The sequence below is a fragment of the Ambystoma mexicanum genome, chromosome 6p (genome assembly GCF_040938575.1).
Source record: "Ambystoma mexicanum isolate Mex_15411 chromosome 6p, UKY_AmexF1_1, whole genome shotgun sequence".
Taxonomy (NCBI): Eukaryota; Metazoa; Chordata; class Amphibia; order Caudata; family Ambystomatidae; genus Ambystoma; species Ambystoma mexicanum.
Window position 1 is genome coordinate 1150567190 of NC_090935.1, and position 23283 is coordinate 1150590472.

General features: G+C 43.9%; 1 protein-coding gene across 1 annotated transcript in view; it reads left to right on the forward strand.

Annotated features, from left to right (window-relative positions):
* PGM5 (phosphoglucomutase 5) overlaps positions 1-18821 on the forward strand; it is a 1026992-nt gene extending 1008171 nt beyond the window's left edge. Inside the window, exon 11 of the mRNA XM_069625764.1 lies at positions 12930-18821. Coding sequence (XP_069481865.1) covers positions 12930-13019 — 90 coding nt within the window. The 3' untranslated portion in view covers positions 13020-18821. The remainder of the gene's footprint in view (positions 1-12929) is intronic.
* The last annotated feature ends 4462 nt before the right edge of the window (positions 18822-23283 follow it).

Consider the following 23283-nt stretch of genomic DNA (forward strand, 5'->3'; position numbering starts at 1 on the left):
AATATATGTGGGATGAGAATGTGATTCTATCATTTTTTACAAAAAGGTTAGATAATCATTTTCCTCCATGAAGTTTCTATCAGCCAAACTGGCAATGGCCCAATACCTGGTGTCCTTCTATAGAGTGTTCCATGCTAAAGTTATGGATGTCACCATTAAATGTTTTCCCATGAGAAAGTTTTATGACTCACCATAATCATTCAGCTGCTATTTTATTTATCCTGGTTTCCTCCAAAACCCTAAACTTGGTGTTGTACAATTTGTTATAGAGTACGAAAGTCAAACTTAGACATTTTGGTCTCAGGGTTCTCGGCACTACATTCCGGTTCTCAAATCTCATGGGCCGCTTCTGTAGCCACTCTGGCGAGATGGGCTTGTTGGGGTGTGTGCCTTCCTGGCATTGATTTCTCTGTTTTCTGGGCTCATTCCTCTAGAGGGGTGATGACGTCCAAGAGCATTTTAATGCATTTTACTTCAGGATAGTGGCTTACCATGCTAGTTAAATGATCGAGATGCTATGAAACTGTGCAACAAGAGCCCCCAGTCTTGCCATAAAATGCTGATTTTCTTAATAAGTTGTGATCTAAAAACACCATTTTATTAAAGACACAAAAGCGAGCATTAGATCTCCACTCACTCTCTACACTGCTGAATGTTTTGTGATTTCTTTTTCTTACAGTTCAAGATGTAATTGAAGTCATAAATTCGTTACTGGTGCTATAAACATGTCTTTCCAAGTGTGCTTTCAGCCAACTGATTTGTATGCAGTACACATGTGCTTGCACTTAAGGCGGGGTAACAACAAGCAATGGCAAAGCCAACAGTTTTGATTGCGTCTAATTACTAGATTGGGATGTGTCAGGTGCTGCTATGCTATATCCAGGTGCTCACGCCATGTTCCAGCTGTTACCATTTAAGGGCCAGTTGGTACCACTATGGCAGTGTGTGGCAAATGCCTGCCAATGCTTGTTAAAAGGTGTCCCCTACCCTCGTCGTGGACTGCTAATGTTGCCCTTGAAATGCCATTTGTTTATTATTCTGTTTCGAGCAAGTCTGAAGAGGGTAAGGGGGTTCTGGTCGCATTGGGAGGGGGGCACGACCAGAGATTCTGAATTCCTTCATTTGTTTGATTCGGTACAGAAAGGGAGTTGCAGGGGCGGGGGGTAAGTTTTTGTGCTTTGGGCTCAAAAAGATGGCCCTGGTAGGCACAGAGAGGAAATCTGCAGAAAATGTCCCAAATCTATACTCACTTAAGGCCCAGGATGCTTTCTATCCTTTCAACGCTACATAGAATAAGCATTATGGATTACCAATGGTTCTCCCTCACGGGGTTACTTACGGTGGAGTAACTTTGCTGAACATGTTGGGGGGGACATGACATCTAAATATAAAGAGTCCCTGCTAAATGAGTGGGACAAAATGGTGTGCCAGAAAAGTTGGGGGGGAGGGGTGACACACTTCCTTATCCCCCCCCTCTAAAATGACGCCCATGGTTACATGCTAATGTCGGCACGGTATGACTTTCTCCTCTGATTGCTCCAACTCACGCTCTTTGAAGCACAGCTTCCAGAGGGACTGTTCGGCATCTGAGAGTGCCAGGTGCATCGTTTCCACCCTAAAACCTGCCTCCTAACGTTGCATTTGATAATGACCGTTCCGGTAGAAGATTGGGGCTTGAGCACCACAATCCAGTGCATTCTGCTCGCCACTGATGCAGTGGTGTGGCCATGCGCGAGCAGCGCAGGCTAACAGGCCCCACAAAAGGAATCTGGACTTGGTTATACAGTCACACAGAAATGAAGGGTTCTTAACTAGTTTATTAGTCCCCTCTGGTGCCTACTGTCGTTGCACTGCGTTCCGGTAGGTCCTGTAACAATACACGAAGCTACAGAGATTCTGATATTCAGGGAAATGAAACAGATGCAATCAAGGAAGGCCTACACAATCCAAAAGATAAAGCTTTGGGAGCTGTCAGATCAATGCGCTCAACTCCTTAAGACTGGTAGTCATTTTGAAGGCCCTCTTTCTATGTGTGGACACAGGGGTTATAATGGTAAGCCTTCCTTTGTTTACCTTTTCGAAAACAGACAAGAAAAAATTACCTTGGGGGATGGGGGGAACTGCATCTGCAAGTGGCCAAGTTGGTTCCGAATATGCCGCCTTTGAGAGGATGGGGCTTCTTTGAAGGCACTACACATCTCATGATCTATTGGAGAGGCTGAGAAGTGAAGCCTATCGTGGTTTTTGGATGGTTTGTCCACAACTTGGATTTTATCTCCACGGAAACATTTTGGGTCAGAATTATGCTGGATGTCCAAATTCCATTAATTATTGTAGTAAACAGTATTATAATTTTTTAGGAGAAATGATATATAGGCTTTGGAATAAGGCTAACAAATGCGAATCTTAAGATGTATAAGTAAGGGCATTTTTTGTAAATATTTATAGGATGTGCACTGTAAATTATGAATATTCTTTTTATTGACGTTCTATTATTTTATCTGTATGTTTATATAAGTGTAATTATGGACTGACAGATTGTGGATTGTCAAAGGCTTTATTTTCAACCATAACACAATAAATAAACACAGAATCACAATGAGCAGGTGCCAGCTGTAGTGTAGTTACTTGGAGTTACTGAGCTGTAGTGTAACCTAAATATGTAGACTCTGTGGGGAGCAGCTATGGGTGATGGCAACAGTGGTGGGGAACTGGCCACCCGCTGTGTCACAAGCGTGCTAGAAAATATTTGGGACCCGGCACTTTTTTTTTTTACAAATTAAGCATTGGAATCATGCTATAAATACATTTAAAACAAAAGCAACTTTCTATACACATATAACCGTGAAGTAAAGAGCACATTTATTAATAATAATTCACGCGATAAATAATTATGTTCCTTAAACTTCTGCCTCAATTTATAACTAAAACACAGCAAAGTGACTTATAGCAAGTAAAAGCAATGTTCGCTACCCATACTCCCAAAGTGTCACACTTCATCTGAATGTGATATCGCTGAGTGACCTCATGGTAGTCGTCCCTTTAGTTTTCTTTCACTGCGGTATGAGCCTCAACCATGGATGATTGTGTCTTCTCTTCAACTAAATTATTTGTGGCAGGTGCCTTACGATGGATGTGCTTCTGAGAATCATTTGCCAATTTCACTGGTTTTGCCATATCTAACACATCCAACTCAGTCTGGCAGATGTAATCCTCTGACTGATTACAGTTCCTAATTGAGTCCACTATGTTGAGTTCAGTATTAGGTATCCTCTTCACTTCACCACCATCCAGCTGACGGGTTTGGCAAAATTGATCATCAATTTTAGCATCTGAAAACAAGTTGGTTTGACACGAGTGATCTATCTTTACAGGAATTACATATTGGGCAGATTTCTCCAAAAGGTCCATCTATAACCCAAAGTCATGAAAATTACTACATTAATGAAGGTCAGCAATAATTCTGTCTTTAACTAGCTGCCACACTGGTTCGATGTTCTCTAGGTCCACATTACACACCCCACTTGGGCCCACCAAGGACTGTGAAGAGGAGTTCCAAATCATTTCTTCTTCTTTTCCCCACACAATTGTTGCGTCAGGTCTAGATACTGCACAGTGGGACCACATCATCATGACTATCAATCACCATAACACTGTCCCCCTTACAAATTGCACTGTAGGCTCCAGGATTGACTTGCCCCTCCTTCACAATTTCCACAACTTCATTGGCACATGGGAGTATTTATTTCGCTTGAAGTGACCTTCTCCTACGGACACTAACGGCCGAAACCTTGGATAACTTATTCCTGTTAGGAGTTGTAATTTCCAATACATCACCCCTATTAAGTCCAGCCATAGCCTACAGGTGTGTTCTCACCTGTGTGCAAGGCCAAGCCAGCCTCTGGGCACCTCTGACTATTAGTCAAAGCTTCTGTCCCAAAGGACAAGCTGTACAGAAACACAAGTGGGCCTAGAAAATTCACATTCAATAAAGGCCGGAACAGACACCTTTGATAACAGGCCACTATGGGCTACAGGGCACCCCCAGTCGTTTGCTGCTAGAAATGATATCCCAAATATACCCAGCGCCCTCCTATGATAATACAAATACACAATGAGCATGGAGGAGACAACAGGCAATATTAGCTGGGGCAGCACCCGAGTAGTGTAGACCAAACGGTCAACAGACCAAGAAAAAACACAGTATCTGGTGGAGGTATGAGGCGGTTAACACTTGGGCATAGCACTTACTGGACACCAACTCAGTCCCCAAGAGTCCTTGGGGGAAGCCAACATAGGCACTACTGTTCTCCCAGCTCACACCCCAAACCCTGCAGCATGCTGGAGCGCTCCATGCTTCCAAGCAACCAGCCGTTCCGTCCAACAGCAGTTATGAAAAATTTGAGGAAAGGACCTAAGGCTGCACGGATTGGTTAGGGGAACATATTTACCTATAGCTTATATAGCAACATCAGACTTCTGCCCACTTGCCCAATTAGTCTACTATCTCTCATCAGATAAGTCTTCAGCCAAGGCTTCTCCTTTGTATTTGACCTTGCTGGATGCTCTCTTCTCTGGAACTTTAGGGGAGTTAAGGTACATGTTTATCTTCGCTCAGGGCTTTATGAATAGGCCTTTTTTTCTGGTCTTGCACCACGTGTGAAGAGACCACGATTTTGTCAATTTTTTGTATTTAGTGCTATTTGATTCAATGATATTGAGTGTCATTACCCTCTTCAGCCTCTGGAGACTTGGTTGTTCCATCTAACATATACTTTTCTGAATCTTTATTCATCAATGCTTGGCATTCGCAAATGTCTGCTCATTTACTTAATATAAGAGAACTATGACCTATGTACATTGCTTATCCTCGTTGACTTCCCTTGTACACTTCAATAGCTTATCGCTATTGCATCCTTAATCTCTGGCCAACAGATATTCTTTGTTCATGCATACATTTGTATTTCCAGCCTGTGTCAGCCTTGCAGCTCTGATCTCTTTCCTTCAAGCTCTTTGCTTACTATGATTGAGAGCCAGCATCCATCTTTCCACCATGGATGCTTTACCCGTGTTTTATTGTCTACTGCAGCAAGCTATGGCTCATCTACTTTGGGGTTATGTGTATATACATTCACTAGTCATCTGGTTACCTATCTTCTTTGTATATATGGTTTCTTCTCACTTGCATGTGTGCTTACTCTTGTTTCTTCAGTTACATCTTAATTCTCTAAGTAGTCTCATCTAGTTTCGGTGCAATCATTATAGCTTCTCCTTAGGATATTACTTTGCACTTGTCAGGTTCTCTTTACAGCTCCTCAATATTCAGTGGTGTCTTCAAATCTCCTGCTACTACTTCAGTTCGAGGGTACATTCGGTACAGTTGTCTGAGTGCATAACGTCTCTTGTACACTGGATGTGGTATTGGAATTATACCATGTGTCATACACAGTGTCTTCCTGTTGCTCATCCGATCGGTCGGGATAAGGAGGTGGCGTCCATCAGTGATGTGCATGTCTGCTCCTCTACAGGGTTCTGGCAAGTATGTTGTTCTAACTGTCCAGATGAGAAAGCACGAGGACTTGGACAATAGCGAGGCACTAGTGTTCTACTCTGTGTAGAAGTGAGAACTGGCACCCACTGTCAGAGTTTTCTTGTGGATATGGGAGTTGAAGAACACGTCATCGTGGACAGTGAATCTGAGTGATTATTTGCTTTGGAGATTTGGTTTGTGAATCCATCCAATTAAATGTTGAAGAGACAATTCTAGTTCTAGGCTACTCTAGTGAGGATACATCAGTCTTTGCCGGGTTTATTTTGAGTTAGGAACTTACTACCCAGTTGTGGATGAGGTTGATGCACCCTATGAGCCTGTGGATGTTCTTGATTGTGGAAACTTCATACAGAGTTGGGTGTAATTGGCATAATGATGGATCATTAGACACTGAAAATCACAGTGTAGAGGATGGATCCTTGCGATACCTTTCATGTCACCGATCCAAACTGGAATCTGAAAGTGTTAATTTGGACAGGTTCATGTCAATTAGAAGGGTGAGAGTAGAATCACTGTAGAACTCTGTTGTTGAATCTTATGCAGTTGGTGAACAGGGCATGATAGACAACAGTGTTGAGGACTGCTTAGTGATCCATCAGTACAATGTGGTGGAGGTCATTATTATATGTGCTGTTAATGGCGTTGTCCACAAACTGCATGGTTTCCGCCCTACGATTCGTTTTGTTCTGGATCCAGTCTGCTAACCTTTTATGTGTGATTGTTGATATTGGTTTTATCAGTAGTTAATTGACTCTCAATGGGATTTATTTTTCTTTCAATGAATGGTAGGGGATTGATGGGCCTGGATAAGTGAGGCCTTTGATGTCCAATGTTTGTTTCCTAAGAGGCATTCTTGTTTATAATTCATTGCAGAATATGCATGAGGAGGGGGGGTTGTTGACTATGTTGAGTTGAGGCCTAGACAACCCTACAGATAAGTGTTGCTTCGAAACATTAGGGAGCAAAAATTCACCCCATTGCAAATATGAGACAGCGGGCACGGGGGATGCTGCCTCCTACTTCCACCCAAACATCTCCACAGATGTGTCTGGATGTGTGGTGCCAGACAGCTGTGTTGCAGGTAGGAGATTTAATATTATTACTGTCTTATCTGAAGAGGAACTTTAAGGTAAAAATTGACCTTTTAATTTGCACGTGCTCCCAGGTGCAAGGAAGTCTGGATCACAAAGCTATACAGGTTTAGTATATATTTTACTCATCTGAACAATATCCCCAGTGAAATCGATAATTACCTTTTTACATCATAGAAAATAACTTTACTCCTAACTTCACAACATAGAGAGTAGCATAGTCCCACTTCAAATACTTATCTAGGGCCCTGGGGGCCAGTAATTCTGCTGAGAGGGAGTGCCCAATGGTGGATGCGAACATATAATCATTGTGTGTAGTGTTTTTGAGAGTGGTGGGGCTGTTAGCTAAGTCGGTGGTTGGAAATATTTTAAATGCAGTCCGTTCAGTAGGTATTCTGTAGTGAGATGGGAGGAGCGCGGGTGGTTGGCTTGGTGTTGTCATTGACTCTGCAATCGTTTCTATTTTTTTGTGAAGCATTGGGTGGTAGCATTACAGTTGTGTTGGGTGGTCTGGTGGTGGATTCCTCCACTTCTTGATGCCTTTGAGGAAGGCTCAGCTTCTATTGAAGACCTTGTGATAGTTCCCTTCTGACAGGCTACTTCGACTGTCACAGTACGTTTTCTCAATGCAGAGAGGCTTTAATTCAGAGTTCTTATTGAGATTTGATGTTGGGCCATTTCCTTTTTTTCTTGTGTTACAATTGCCTGCTGCTTGTGTTATCTCGTAGGTACCAGGGTGGACAGAGCTTCCTTGCATGGACTGTCGCTCTAGCGGGGCATATGCGCAAATATCGTTTTATGTCTGTGATTTAGTGAGTCCACATAGTTGTGACAATGGGTTATGAATGCTTAATGATGAGGTGTTGCATATGTGTGTTGACAGAGGTACCCTTGAAGGAGTTAGGTTTCTTGGGTAGGTGGCATTTGTCCAATAGGAATCGGTTTAGTAGAATTACTGCTCCAGTCCAATGGTACCAGCAGAATGTCACTCAAGTGATGGCACTGAAGGGAAGATCAGGTCTAGGGTATTGGCTTTAGCTCGGTTGATTCCATGTGTTGTCCCGCCCTCTGGGAAATCGAGTGAGACCATAGGTTGATATAATATTTTATTTGTATCGCGCTCATGCACAAGTGTTTCAGAGCGTGACTAGGCAAGGGAGGAGAACAGAGGAGAACACAACACAACAAAAATGGCGATTTTACTAGGCCCAGTGACATTGAGAACGCGCAAGTGCATGGGAATGGGAAAAGGGAAAAAGTGCATGGAAGGGGGAGAGTGGAAAGTGTGGAGCAGAGGAGTGCAGATAAATAATAATAGATAAAAATAAATAGAAAATGGGGAAATAAACAGTGGTAGTGCATCCAGCAAGTGGCAAGTGCTGTGTTTAAGGCAGCAGACTGGGTAAGTCTACTAAGTGCAGAAAAAGAAGAAAAATGGGGTGGGGGCTGTAAGGGTACAGATACAGTCCCTAGTGCAAAGAGTGGCCAGGAGGCAGTGCAGGAGGGTGGCAGGGTGGGACAGAGACATGGGCCAAGGGGACAGAGGGTGGCCGGGTGCACAGTGCCAAAGAGAGCAGATCAGCAGGGGAGAGGGGGAGTGAAAGCAGAAGCAAAGTAAAAGGTATTGAGGTTCTTCCGGAACTGGAGATGGCTCTCCTCAAGTTTTAGATTGCAGGGAGTCTGTTCCAGAGTGAGGCCCCAGCCGAAGATAGAGATCTACCCCCAGCTCGTTTCTTTGAAAAACGATTGACCCGGAAGGAGTAGATGTAGAGGAGAGAAGAGCTCGAGAGGGGAGGTATTTGCGGAGGCATAGCTGAAGATATTTTGGACCCTGACCCCAGAAAGCCTTGTGGACAATGCAGAGGGTTTTGAATTTAATTCTTGCATCCACTGGGAGCCAATGGAGAGATTTCAGAGCTGGAGAGATACGATCCCAGGGCTTGAGGCCAAGGACAAGTCTTGCAGTCCTGTTCGGGATAAGTTGCAGAGGGCAGAGAGTAGAGGCAGGTAGATTTAGAAAGAGGCTGTTACAATAGTCCAACCTAGAGAGAACCAGAGCTTGGGAGACAGTGCGCTTCTGAGGAAAGGCAGAGTACCTCTGAGGAGGTGCAGTAGGAAGTTTGACTTTTTAGAGACCTCAGAGATATGGGCGGAGAAGGAAAGTGTGGAGTCAAAGATGACCCCGAGGTTCTACGCCTCACAAGGTAGGGGTAAGAGGAGGGCCAAGGGAGGCCGGCCAGAGAGTGAGGGAGAAGGGTGGAGATGGTGTGCCGATGAGGAGGATCTCAGTCTTGCTGGCATTCAGACAAAGATCATTGGCAGCACACCAATCTTGAATGGCAGAAAGGCAGTCAGAGATGGGAGAGGAGGTGGCTGAGGGCAGCCGGAAAATGAGTTGAGTGTCATCAGTGTAGCACTGGAAATATGAGCAGAAAATGGCAATGCAGTGGGCAAGAGTTGCCAGGTATTGGTTGAAGAGCCAGAGTGAGAGGTTAGACCCCTGGGGAACTCCACTAGGAGAGAGGAAGACTGGGGATAGGAAGGACCCCAGTTGGACCTGGGAGGATCGATCAGAGAGGAAAGAGGTCAGCCAGGCCAGAGCCTGATTAGTGATACCCAGGTTATCACGGAGACGGTTGAGCAGGATGGTGTGGTTGACCGTGTCGAAGGCAGAAGAGAGATCAAGAAGGATGAGGACAGAGAGAAGGTTGGAGTCCAGGTTGGAGAGCAGATCTTCACGGATATTCAGGAGAGCAGTTTCCGTGCTTCTGGCCACTCTGAAGCCAGACTGGTGTACACAAATACATATTTTACTCACATTTGCATTTGAAATCGTACAGAAATGTAACAACAGGAGCTGTTGTACTGTTCTATGTGCAATTGTAGTTTCTGCCACAAATAGTTTTTCTAACATTTTGCAGGTAAAATATTTGTAGTTTTTGGTTCAACGGGGACCATTCCTCGTGGGAATAGATTGAAACCGCATTTGTTAAATGTAGACATCTGACAGACTCCAGCAAGCTTTTACTAATACTAATTACTCAATGTTTTCCTTTGTGTAATTGCAAATTGTCTAAAAATACAAAGCTACTGAAAAAACAGTCTAAGCACAAACAACATTTCATACTTAACCAAAAATCTGATAGCATCCAACATTACCATCCCTCCCAATTAATATGGTCTCCTGTGGATCCTTTGATGATGCCCCATGCCTGACCCTTGTGGTGTCTGGGGGAGTGACGTTGCGGGGCAGGTACCACCTTCTACTCTATAATGCAAGACCTATGGGCAGTTTTGGGCGCATCCCCTTGTCTCTCCCACTGAACCCAGGACAAAGGAGCAAGGACTTGTCACATGCCACACACAACTTTAACTGGCCCGTTAAAAACTATCCTCTGGAGTGTAGCACCACATTTTAAGTGATCAGAAGATTTTGTGGGTCCTTTAAAGTGGGCTAACTGGGGGATCAGAGTCACCACTGGTACAGACAAAGATTACCAGTGCGAGAGTGAGAGTTATGTGCGGTATGTTTGGGAAGTCAGGTTCATTGCCCACTGGTGCAGCATAGAGCACATACGTCCACACGCATGCACAGGGAGTGTCTGAAAATCAAGGTGGTGGAGCAGCCTTTTACCGGCTCTGTTGGCCCAGCACGGGAGACCCACGTGTCACAATCAAATAAAACAGAACCGATAGATGATGAGCCAATCCCACACTAATGGAAATAACCACACAGAGGTGCATGCCCATAGAGAAAGCCTTTCTAGGAGAGAGAACACATGCCCACTAACACTGAGTAGAGTGAGGATGTGTGTGGGTGTTTGGAGAAAGAAACAGTGCACATTTCATGGCAGCTGGGGAAAGGTGTGGCTGGAAGCAGAGATGTGGTTGGCGGTGAAAGGCAGCGTAGAGGAGGAGTTGGAAACGAGGGGCATAGAGAAGCAAGTGGTCGTAGCAAGATCAGAGATAGAGGAGTGAGGAGAGGGGGAAAGTTAATAAGAGGAGAAGGGAAGGAGTTGATGATGAGGGGAAGATAAAAAAAGGAACTGAGGAGGAGGTGGTAAAAAGACCAAAGGAGGAGGTGGTGCAGAGAGGAGCCAAGGAGAAGGTGGTATGAAGAGGAGGAAAGGACGTGATAGTGGTAATTAGAGAAACAAAGGAGGAGGTGTTAATACATTTAGGGAGAAAGTGGAGTCAGAGAAAGACCAGAAGAAGAGAGACACACGCCCCACAACTATGGCAGTGTGTGAGTGATGTGGGAGGAGGAGACAGCACACAGTGCCGCGTCGAATAGGTGAGACAGAAGTTAGTCAGAAGTAGAGTGGAATTTGCGCAAGGATGACACACAAATTCGTGAAGCGTTCCATAATAAAAAATAAATAAAACTTTTTTTTTAACTTAAAATTAAAAGAAGTAGAGTGGAAAAAAAGATACCAGGTAGAATGAGCCAATGTGTGGCGTTGAGAAGGAGGGTGCAGTTTTGCCAGTGGGCTGCAAAGCCAAGACCCTTTGACAGGGCAGCGGTCAGAAGCCTAAACACCACTGTATAGAGCACCCAAGCCAGCCTCGTCTGTGGTGGCCATTGTAGGCCTGTTGAGATGCCTGGCCATAAAAGCATTAACCAATTGACACGGGCCAAGCTACAGCGGTTCTGCTAGCCAAAGGCAATGCCAGGACTACATTGCCATTCTGTTCCGCTGCTTTAGTAACAAGCATGCCCATCTGTGTAAGGCAGTCGCAATCAACCACTGATTTTGAACTTTATTCTGGTCTGTGTCCGTTGTAGAGAGCCTTAGACTGCATGACAGTCCACATAGGTCATGGAACAATGCAAGGTCCCAAATGCAGCCATGTCAACTGTGATGTTGGAGCAAAATATTATAGTTTCTATAACTACAATACACTTGGAGATTGCCTCAAGGTAGTGTGGATGATGGTAAACGGCCATTGTAAGTGGTAAGCGTAGTAAGCGGATTAATCCTTTGGTTGAGCACTATTTCTTTCAGCAAATTATAGTATTGGTACTTGCCATTTACCACAGCCTAATTAATCTCTCTTGTCTCCTATGTGAACCACAGTCATGTGCTCTCATGCCCTGTTCATTCCTGCCTAACCTCCAGGTTTTACCCAGAGACTCTGGGTTTTTAGCCTCTTCTACCGGTCTCTGGGGAAGACCCTGGAGTCTCTGGTTTTTCGCTGCAGTTTCCGGGTCTCATCCGATTGGCTGAAAAAGACCACTGCCGGTTGCCAATCGAGTGGAGGTGTGGGCGGGACCAAAAAGAATGCAGACCTGAGGAGACTGAAGCAAAAGAAACATAGAATATTGCTATCGAACCGGTGTCATTAATGACAGGACACCGGATTGAAAGTGTATTACCGTGTGTATTTTGCTTAAGCTTTAATTCTTTTTGGCCAGTTTGCCTTATGTTTTAGTCACCCTAAATTGAAGGGGGACTAAAACATAAGGCAAACTGGCCAAAAAGAATGAAAGCTTAAACAAGATAAACGCAGTAATACTGCTTTCAATCCGGTGTCGCGTCATTAATGACACCGGATTGAAAGCAGAATTCCGCGTTTCTTATTTGTTCAGCTTTCATTCTTTTTGGCCAGTTTGCCAGGGCTCAAGTCGAGGGTACACGCGGGTGGACAAGGTCCACCCACTTTTCTTTTTACAGAGGGTGGACTCTATTCCCCCCCACCCAGCTAAAATGAGTAACATTGAAGGTCCTCTTTGAATTCATGAATTAAAGCCGACCTCAGCGATTGAACCACAGCCATCAGGTTTGCTGGCTTGACACCTCACCACTGCCCTATATAACCTGATGAAAAACAACAAACTAAGGTGAAATGTTACATTTCGGTACTGCAAGTTTCAGGGGAAACCTTTGTATTGGTTCTTGGAGTTTAAAACATGCACACATTTTAACGTTTTCAAAAACACTATTTGGTTTTGTGTGTGTATTTATTTTATGGAAGGCGTATGCCATTCTTCCTATGCAATTTGGGTGGTTATGAATAGCCAATTTAATGAAATTTAATGCATTTCACTGTAAAGTGCAAACTGCACATTTTGCCATATGGGTGGGGCGTCTGGGCGGAGTTGTGTGCCAAGGGCCGGAGTTTTGTGTGGCTGTGGGTGGGGCATACATCTCAGGGTTTTTGATTTTCAAATGTAGGCAGGTATGGCCCTGTTGTGCCTGGTCAATGCTAAGGGAAACATGCCTGTGTATCGCGCATATGATGTCGCGGTCTCATATTTAATTGGAATCTTTTCTGTTTCCTTGCAGGCTGTGCTGGGTCCCTTGATAGCTATTGCACTGAAACTGTCTCAGATCCACGAAAGGACCGGGCGCAAGGGTCCCACTGTCATCACCTGAATCCACGCTGCAGCACGCACCCTGGGCCAAAAGCAAGAGCGAGATGAATTTTCCTTGACCTTGCCATTGCTTTCATGTTGACTGTTTATGACTAGTACACTATGTAAGTTTACAAATATGCCCATTTCAAACAAGTGGGTGACCTGCATCACCTGCCATGTTGGTGCCTCCAGTTGTTGGGCGCAGGATGCCTGCTGGCATGCCAGCACGGACAATGCAGCACGCGACTGCGGCTCTAGGAAAATGGCTGCTTTGCCCTCTGATAGCAACAGTAGGTGTTTTCTTGGATCAGCAGTCTTTCTTTTGTTTTCTTTTTTTGGCTAGAAATAGGAATCACAAGCAATAAGAGCACATTTCTTTATTTTATTTTTACTTTTAAAAGTTAATTTCGAAAACAGGAAAAGTGCGATGGACATGAGTACTTGAACCCTGCTTTGCTTAGCGCTATGTGGCCACGTGAGAAGGGTGTCCAACTACAGCAGTACCCCGAGGATCAAAAGATATCCACTAGCTGCAGTACCACGGGGGGAGGGGCAAAGCAAAATGGTGTGTGTTTCTGGGGAGCATTGCTCTTTTTGGGGTGTTAGGGTGTAAAAAGCCATCCGGTACATCTAGATTTCCATGGTACATGGAAATTATTCTTCGCACAATGATCATAATTTCTGTGTTGCTGCAATAGGTTTCAGCAGGGAAGTCACGCAGAGCCGCTACATGCCGTTCATGCATTGCAAATTAAAAATGATAGATGTCCAGATCAAAAAACATCAGTTGTTAAAACAATTTTTCCAATTTCTACCAAAAAGTAATATTTAATTTTGCCAAAAGTGGCAAGCAACACTTAGCTCAATGTGTCAATATAAATAAAAAAATACTTATTTAATGTATCTTTTTGCCGTAACTAAAGAACTATAGGAAAGTTGTGACTTTTGTTCATACTAATCTTGCCCGTCTTTTCGCCATTAACAGTATACGGTTAGAAAGCACTGATTCCCCGACCATGAAAGCAGAAAGGGTGCATCAGCAGCGGCCCGTGATGGACGGTTACCCATTACTAGATATACTCAAAAAGTAGCCCAACAAAACAATGTTCAGATGTTAAGGAGTTCCTTGTGTAATGGTCGTGCAATGTTTCAAGGGCCTTCTCCCCCATCCTACATGGGCCATAATGAAGGTGCTTAGCCCAAATTCTGACAAGATCTAATGTGGTGCCCACCTGTGTGCAGCACTTATCGACAGGTGCTGTCCTTTCCCAAAATGAGCAACACTCATATCTAAAATCATTCTTTGCAATCTCGTTAAGTAGGCCACTTGCTGTGTCACTCAGCACCCAACCTCCGTCAACGTGCCATTCAATGCGAGTGTGCTAAGGTTCGGAATTGAAGTTCCCACCAGTGCCAGTGGTACCAACATGAAAAGGTATATAATCTTAGAGGGAACTTCTTGCCTGCCTATGCCCATCACTTCAGAGAGATCCCTACACATGAATCTCCATTACTCTCTGCGTGCCCAAGAAGACCCACAAGACCGTGTGTTCACTTTTCTGGCATGTTAAAATATCTAGATTTCAAACTCTTTGTGGTGTTACTGCTGAAGGAAGCTCCAGCTCGCAAGGGCCAATGACCGCCGATAGATTATGATAGCGGGTTGACAGCTAGTATTTCAGAATCATTTCTGGCATGGCAAAAGAGATGACCATAAGCCCTCACAGTGATACCAACCAATTTTCCTGGCTGTGACCAGGATTGCTAAGCATCAGAAAGTGGATACCTAAAGCAGAATGCCAGCTGCAGATCACGATGCAAAAACACAAGTTTAGCGGTGCAGACTTGTTGAAGTTGCAGACATTGAAATGAGTCAGAAATCCAGAGTATAATGTGAAATATAAAGGACATCTTAAAGAAAAACAATCAATCATTGTTGGCAGTGTCTTTCACTGGGAAAGATGGATCTGCTGCAGGACAGCATCAAGCCAAAAAAAGTTTTCTTTCACAAATACATATGCATCACGTGAACAATAATACATTGGGAATAGTACATGATAGAGACCAACTAGCATATACCATGTAATGTCCCAAATATTCTAGTCACTACTAATATTTATTTCATTTAAACATTGTCCATGTTGACAGAAGTAAATAAGAAGAGTCCTCCTCCCGATGATCCACCAGAAGGCGGTGAAACACGTGTAAAGGATAAGCTTTAGGGTATTCGCTTTGAAAAATAATGAAAGGGTAAGAAGATAAACACCTTGAGGATGAGTAAAACCTTAGGGTAAGCATCAACAAAATTGTTTGAATCTACAAAGACAGAGGGCTAAAATAGAGGCTCTATTGATGGAATGAAGAATTGTCTTTAATTACTACTAAGACAGGAAGTCAAGAATTCTTTTTCCAATTGTGAAGCTGACCAAGAGCATTTATGATGTATGATAACGGAAACTGTTGAAATTGAAAATTGGAAATTTTAAAGGAATTTAGAAATATCAACATTTTGTTTTTTCAGCAATAATATTTCGACTAAGAATATTTTTCTCAATGCCAAAAATTATAAGTCAAATCAATTTTCATTTTTCACTTTGAGAATTTGTTTGCCTGGATATTTTGGGAATCTTCATTGTTGAACAAAAAACAGTCATTCAGGCGCTGTGCTATAAATTAACTATATCAACTCATAATATACTTTTAACTTTTGGGGCGAAACAAGAGTCAGTTATAGGCAAGCAACGAGATTTCCATACCACCAGGTATATCACCTTGAGAGCGAGTGAATGCCTGCAGCACATAAACTCCTATAATTCAATATAACTATAGAATTTCTCGACTTTAGGTAAAAAGACATAAATAAACAATATCCCATGCAAGCATGCTGTCTGACTTACCATGTCCTTTACAAATGTTGACAGTCCTGTGAAGAAGTATGGCTTTTATTGAGGGTATCTTGATTGAAAAAAACTTTAATCACCTTCCAATCGCACAATTCATACAGGAGGAGAAATGGTCCGGTACACATACAACTTAGTGTTGTGTGTCATGTGCAAAAGAACATTACGTAGCCAATGGTTTCAAACTAATATCACGTAGGCAGACACCATTATTAGATCACCATGTGCTTAACCAATCTCCGAATGAATGGAGCTTGACAAAAAGGAAATCATTACCAATTTCCTGTTATCCTGGTGGTAAATCCGCCAGCACACAGGCAAACTGAAACACTGATACCGGCACTCAGCCTGGTGCTATTACCTCCATGGGGGATTTTGCCGGTATTACAAGCGAAATGTGACGGTAAACGTTAATACCGGCACATTAATTCTGCACCAGCCAACTCGTAATGAGGGCCAAAGTGTAAATGTGTAACTAAAATTGACTACTTTGCCAGCAAGCCAAAGATATGGCTCCATTCACGGGCAATTTGTGAATATCAGATATCTTTTCAAGGAGTGCTTTGTAGTCGAACATAATCTATGGATCAGATGATTCTAATGGCGTACGCCTCCCTATAGCTAAGTCATTTGACAGGGGGCCGGGGTCCAAATCGAAATCTAGTCGAAACCTAGCAGTTGAAACTAAGTCTTTACCTAGTTGAACCATGGAGATTTACAGAGGGCTTGTATGCTTAGAATCTTGTAATCTGGCTCTGGATGCAAACTCCATTGGTTTTTTTTAGAGGTGGACCCACAAGGACCTAGGGAGGAAGTTAAGGCATTAGCTATTGGTGGTAGTCATGAATGTCAATTTCATTTGAGGTCGATGTTGGTACAACTAAAAGTGGTTTCATCACTCTCATCACTTTACATAGGGTTGGAGTGACATTCCTCAGTGACTCAGTAGGTCAGTGGTAATCCCGTTCAGAGTGGTGAAGTCGAGGGCACGCGTGTCCCTACACCAGTACACATACAGTTTGCGGCTCTGGCTCAAGAATGGACCATGGTGATTTTTGTGCTGGCTAGTTGTTTTTAAGCTGGCCCTAAACCCTGGGGAGAGCTACCTACAAGATGATGTTAATAATGTGCCAGTCATTGCATTGACCGATAATGTCAGCCTCTCCTTACAATTTTCAGGTAGCGCTAAGACATAGTTGCCTCCGTCTTCTGCAATTAAGTGGTTAAGCATAGATTCCTTCTTAAGCAGTCTTAAGCCGTTAAAAAACATTAAGCTATAGATTCCTTCTTAAGTGTTCTTAAGCGGTTAAGAAGCTAAGCGGTTATGGATTGTGGATACCTTCCTTCTTGAGCTAGCTAGCTCAGGAAAGAAGCTGTCCTTCACGACTTAATTGCAGAAGACGTGGACAACCACGTCTCAGCGCTACCCGATAATTATTTGGGCCCGCACAGTGACAAGTATTCATGGCACACTACAGCCACTTAATTAGGTTGTTTTTTATTGGTCTGGTGTTAGTTTCTTCTATGCTGCAATGGGTTATGTTCAATGACCAGCGACACTGATGCAAAGTTGAATACAAATAATTAGTTTAGGTGCAATCGGATTTGCTGCTAGGTTGATTAAAGGGGAAGACCAGCTGGAATACATCTGTTAATTGTAAAGCAACATTTGCTTTGTACTGCTTCCGTTGCTATTTTTATTTATCACTTTGACAGTTAAAAAAGTTTTTTAACAAAAGGGCAGACTTTAGCTGCCATAACTTCTTAAATGACGTACACTTGACTCAATTGGCCCTCCTCGGGCCACCCTGCATAGCACGTGCCCTGGCAGGCTGAGAGCTGCAGTGGCATTCACATGCCACTGGATGCTGGCATCTACTGGGGTGCCACCCCTCATGAAGACATGCTGTCCAGCTGTAGCGGCCCCTGCAGGCAAGGGCAGAACTCTTTTTAACACCACGCACTGGCCAGAAGAGCACCCCAGCACAGGGCAAGATGCTGGGGGAGACGTTGAGGAGTGGTTTAGGCTAAAAGGCAATAGTCATTCCATAATAAAAAGTATCACTGATAGGAGACTGTAAAGCTAAAGAACTGGGAAGCAGAGGCGTTGCTGGGGAGGGGGGACTGAAGGGGCTATAGCCCCGGGTCTTTTGGCTGTAGCCCCGGATAGAAGCTCAGGTGCTACAACCAAAATGCTAGCTAGTCCCGCCAATCCCGACATTAGCTTAGCCTCTGATCTTTTCCAGACCTAGCAACATCCCTGCAGGGAAGCCATCTTGCTGCATGCCTAGGAGTGTGCACCCCACTCACTGACGCCACACTGGGGGCGGTGGAGTCTCTGTGTACCGTTCAAAATGGCTTCAATGACTGAACAGTTTGCTTTTTGGAGCCCATAAAATGACATTTCTGAATACCTTTTGAAAATCACAAAACGTGATTCTTAAATTATTTTTAAAAATGCAGACTATTGTAGCAACATTTTGTTATAATCGTTACGTTCTATTTCTCAAAAGAGTTTGCCATTTTAGTCGAATAAGAGATTGTAGTTTCCAACGAGTGGCCATTGTGTCTGCAGTTAGTTGGTCAGAGAGCAGTAGCCATTCCAGAAACTGTATGACGTCCATCGTCCGTGCCTGCCCCGCCTCTGGTACTAAACTGCAGCTGTGGTTACCTTTTGGTGTGCTGTGCAGTTGTGCTGAGCATGTGCCTCCTTTAAATGAATGTTTGCTTCTTTCAGGGGCAGAGTGCCGTCCCCACTTCATATCAACCGTCAAGGTGGCTTTGTGCAGTTCGGCTGTTTGTGTGTGTGTCACCATCTATTGTGACTGTCAGTTTGGATAGTAAATGTTGCCAGAAGGGAATCACGTGCATTTTCTTCTTCACGTTCAATGGTATTGCATCTAATAAAGTGGAATTCCATATGCCTTAGCCTGTTTTATTGTTTCAAGGATCATGGTGTTTTTTAAACATTCACATTCAGCAGTAATACACCCCTAAACTCTTTAGGAGTCTACTCTCTGGTGCACTATGCCTCCAAAATAGAATGCTAGTAAAGTGCTTGAGTAACATCCATTTGTGGTCAATTATTTTAATAATGTGTACTTCCTGCTAACAACATTTTGTGTATTGACATGAAGGTGGGGCTGCAACCTAGTTGAGCTGACTACCACACCTTGCTTATATAGATTAAGTTCTTCTATGTATGGAGTCAATTGTTCAGATCTCTAAACAACGGTGGGCAAGCAGAGGCTTGGGCTGATGTGAGACTCAGACCCAAAATGTTACAATAAGGCACATTGTATAGTATCACAACTAGCCACCTGCACCACAACCCAATAGTCTTCAATGTTCTCCAATGATCACAACACTGTTGCGTTGCTCCTGGTCAAACACACAATGTTTTTTTAGACATTGTGGGTATGGCGAGTTTTAAAATAAATTCCACAAGAAGTCTCAGCTGGAAAACAAGTGCCCCCTTAGCTGCCATGCCTAACCCCCAAAAAGAACAATGTTTTCCTAACTTTGTGCTCAAGTACTGAGGAATCAGTCGCACGAGCGAGGGACATGTTTAACCCCTATGCTTCCTTGGTATTTAACATCTTGTATTGGTTAGCCTTAGTCCTTTTCCTACAGCGAATCCAATACTTTTATCAACCAGTCCTCTTTTTTCCAATATTCTTGCAGAACCAAAATCATTAAAAAAAAGTCTTCAAATGGTTTTTAGATTTACTATTGACAATTAGCAGGTGCCTGAGAGACTCACACCAATATTTGCTTGAACTCGAAGAAATGTAATAACAGACAAAACAGATTTGCTTATGATCCATTGCATCTATCAATACCTGCTGGTATTCACACCTGTAGTCAATCACAGAGATCCAACAGAACATCAGAAGTAATCAAGTATGTACTCCACTCTTGCCGCAGCGTACTGACCAGGATGCTCCAGCTGTTAACCACAATGAATGAAAAGTATCACATCTCACCTTTCTTCTGGGGAAGCATGCATGGATTGGGGTTCCATGATGTCCTCGCTACAACTATCAGGTAGGTCACCAGTAACCCTAAAGGGTCCGCCGTTAATATGTCATATCACATACACAGTTCCCCCTGGATAGCTTTGTCCATTATCTCATTCTGAACGTTCAGTTTTGCACAGAAGTGAACCCTGAGGTTTAACTCCTTAAAGATACAATTGTATGTGTGTAAATCTACATTTTAATGTACAATTTTAGAAACCAAAGAAAAGGTATTTGTCTCTATAAACATGTGTATACACACACCTATGCTTACACCCACACACACCACTCTGCAAAGCATCATGTGAATCGTCCATATTGCCCTGGAGCTTTAAAGTCTACACATGACCCCTGGAATCCTTCCTGTTCCCCTTCCAGTGCCCCACAAACTCCAAATCCTCATCATGCTGGGACTCAGTTCAGCCCTCCATGTCTCAATCTCCGCTTTATCCTCCAGATCTTCACCTAGATAGCAGCCCGCACCATGTGCCCGAATGGAGTAAAAACAGAGTTCATCTTGTTCGACCAGCCCATCGTCACACCCCCTTCCTTTCCAACGGCATTCCACCATAGGGATCCTGCAGCCACATCAGAGAATCTTTCATTTCAATGTGTCTTTTGTGAAAGATCAAACTTACAAGTCCATCTTTGGAAAAATATGACTCCTCTCCTGTAACCCAAATGGAAATCCGATCTGGTGTGCTCTCTGGTTATGCGCCACCCGCGCTACTGCAATCACCTACTACCCAAGCCCACCAAGATAATCCTCAAGAGACTCCAAACAGTGCAAAACTGGGCCACTGCGCAACGAGAAGGCGTGATCATACATCTCACGCCCTGCAATCCCTCTGCTGGATCCGATAGAAGAAAGATGAACTTTTAGAACCCTTTGCATGCTCCAGAAAGTTAATCTACAGCCCTGCACCAACCTACTTAAAGAACCCTTTCTTCCACTACCACCCAGAAGCTTGAGAGCCTCCAATACAACCAGTTACCATCTCTAGCTCCTTCCGGTAACCTTTTCTACCAGTGCAGGCCTACAATCATGCTGTTTTTCCACCAGTTGGGCTTTTTTGTGGGTGCAAAGAAAGTGGCTATTACAGGCTCTCCAGCTTCTGGTTGTATTGCAGGGGTTGAAACTCATCTTTAAGTAGGTTGGTGCAGGGGTTCTGTGGTAGAACAATGCATATTATTTATCGCGGGTAAAAACAACACATTCTTTTAACTGTTGTTTTTGCTGCAAAATGCAGGGGGAGACCCACCAAACCCAACCTCGCCTACCCCACCCCACTTTCCATTTACCTAACCACAGCCTCCCTCCCCCCACCCATCTGTGGTAAAATAAAATGCGGGGGGGGGGGGAATATATTGTTTTTACCTGTGACCAGCAGGGCGAGTACCGTTAGGAGATCACTGCGGTCACTGGCAACTTCAGGAAGAGGTTGCACACCCAAGAGTGTAACCACAGTCCTAAATAACTCCACCTCTTGATCATGTGGCCAGCATGTGTTGCTATGGCCTCCAGCCCCCACACAACCCTCTTCTCTGTTTTTGGATGTATGTTTAGTGTGTTTTGCATACTTTCCTACCTTGAGGGCTACCTACATGCCAGTCACAATCGGTCCCATCCCCATCCCTCCACTGTGTTCTGCCCCCTTTCCCATCCCACAAAAATGTGCTTTGAAGCAGCCTGCCACAATGTAGCGCATTACAAAACACCAATAAATACAAATGAAATGTAATTAAAAATGAATGCACCCTATGGTTAAAGTCCTACCACAGTCTCACATGTATGCAATACAACAGGGCGCATGAATTCTAACTATTAACATGCACATCTGAGTGACACAATAAACGCCATGTACGACAAAAAAGCACAATACCGAATTCTTGAATCCAAGATAAAAGCACTATAAAACGTACATAACGTTATGAAACAAATGTTTTATGACCATTCTTTTTTTAAGAAAAATGAAGCCCATATTGCGACTGATGAGGAATGACTTTATGCCAGAGTCGTCTTCGGGGTCGTCCTTATGATATAGCGTGCCCGTTTCATCGCTCTCTTTCTTTTAGTAATACATCACATAAACCTGGCTTTTTACCGCTGTATCCTGAAAACCCCATAAACCCGAAGTATATGAACTGACTCTCCAGGGGGGGCCGTTGGTGGCATATCCGACCTTTTACTCCAAACACCTGACAGGGTTGACTGTGTTTTCGCTTTGCCCGGACCACACACCCTCATACATCTATCATGATCCTGCCTTCCCTCAAGCGCCACTAGCTGACACAGGACTCTCATAGGCAATGTCACAGGACTGACGAACGACTGCACCAGACAAACCGACAGAAAACGGTCTAATCACAACAATAGTGGTAAAAGCACAGCGGAGTGTTTGAACCAAGGCCTCTTCCACCGCAATCAAACAACTAACCCACATAGAAGAATCTGGCCTCCTGTGACGATGAATTGGGACATAGACTGTTGTTGCAGCTAACCGTTTCTTTCACAGCCTCAAGAACCAACAGAAGAAGCCAAATACCTGAGCGGGCATCCTAACATCAAAACACCTCTAATTGGCGACAATGGTATGTATAATACACCACTCCACTGGCCGCAGGCATGGCTAACCACACTCATCAGTATACTACAAGGACTATGACAACAATCCGGTTGTGCTGTTCACATAAATTCTCCGCCTGCCTACACCCGACTATGCCTCAACACCTGTTGACAGCGGAATGCGGCGCAGTCCCCAGATAAATTCAGCACTCTGGACAAATAGCGAGTCACTAGCACTGACACCACCCCTATTATTCTCAGCACCCATTCACATGCTTGACTACATGGGTTGCTTTTCTACCTGAGTCTTGCCCTCCCTGCTAAGCCTTTTTGGCCAAATGCACACCCACATCCTAATTGTACCCCAGGACCTCCAACACTCTAGATTTTGGTCCTCCGAGGGCATTCCCACTAACAGCACATTGAAACTATAACAATGGTTAAATTGGCACTATATAAAAATGACAAGTACAATACAATAAAATACAATACATGGGTACGGATTTGGATATGAGTCGATATTGGTTTTACATGTTAAGAGGCTTGTCTACCATACAAGGGGGGGTGGGATAGGAGAGGACATTCAATCTGCGTGTACACTAAACATCAGTGCAGATAAGCGGGGCCACCAGGGCATTGCAGCCTGACTCCATAATGGCTGCTGCTGTTTTTGAGACATTGCTTAGGCCATTTAATCCAATTCAGAATTTAAGCTAGATACGCAGCAACACACAATATCAGTGAAAGGAGAAGGAGACACCTGAGGAGAGGGTGCGACTAGGGCACCCTGGCCAATTG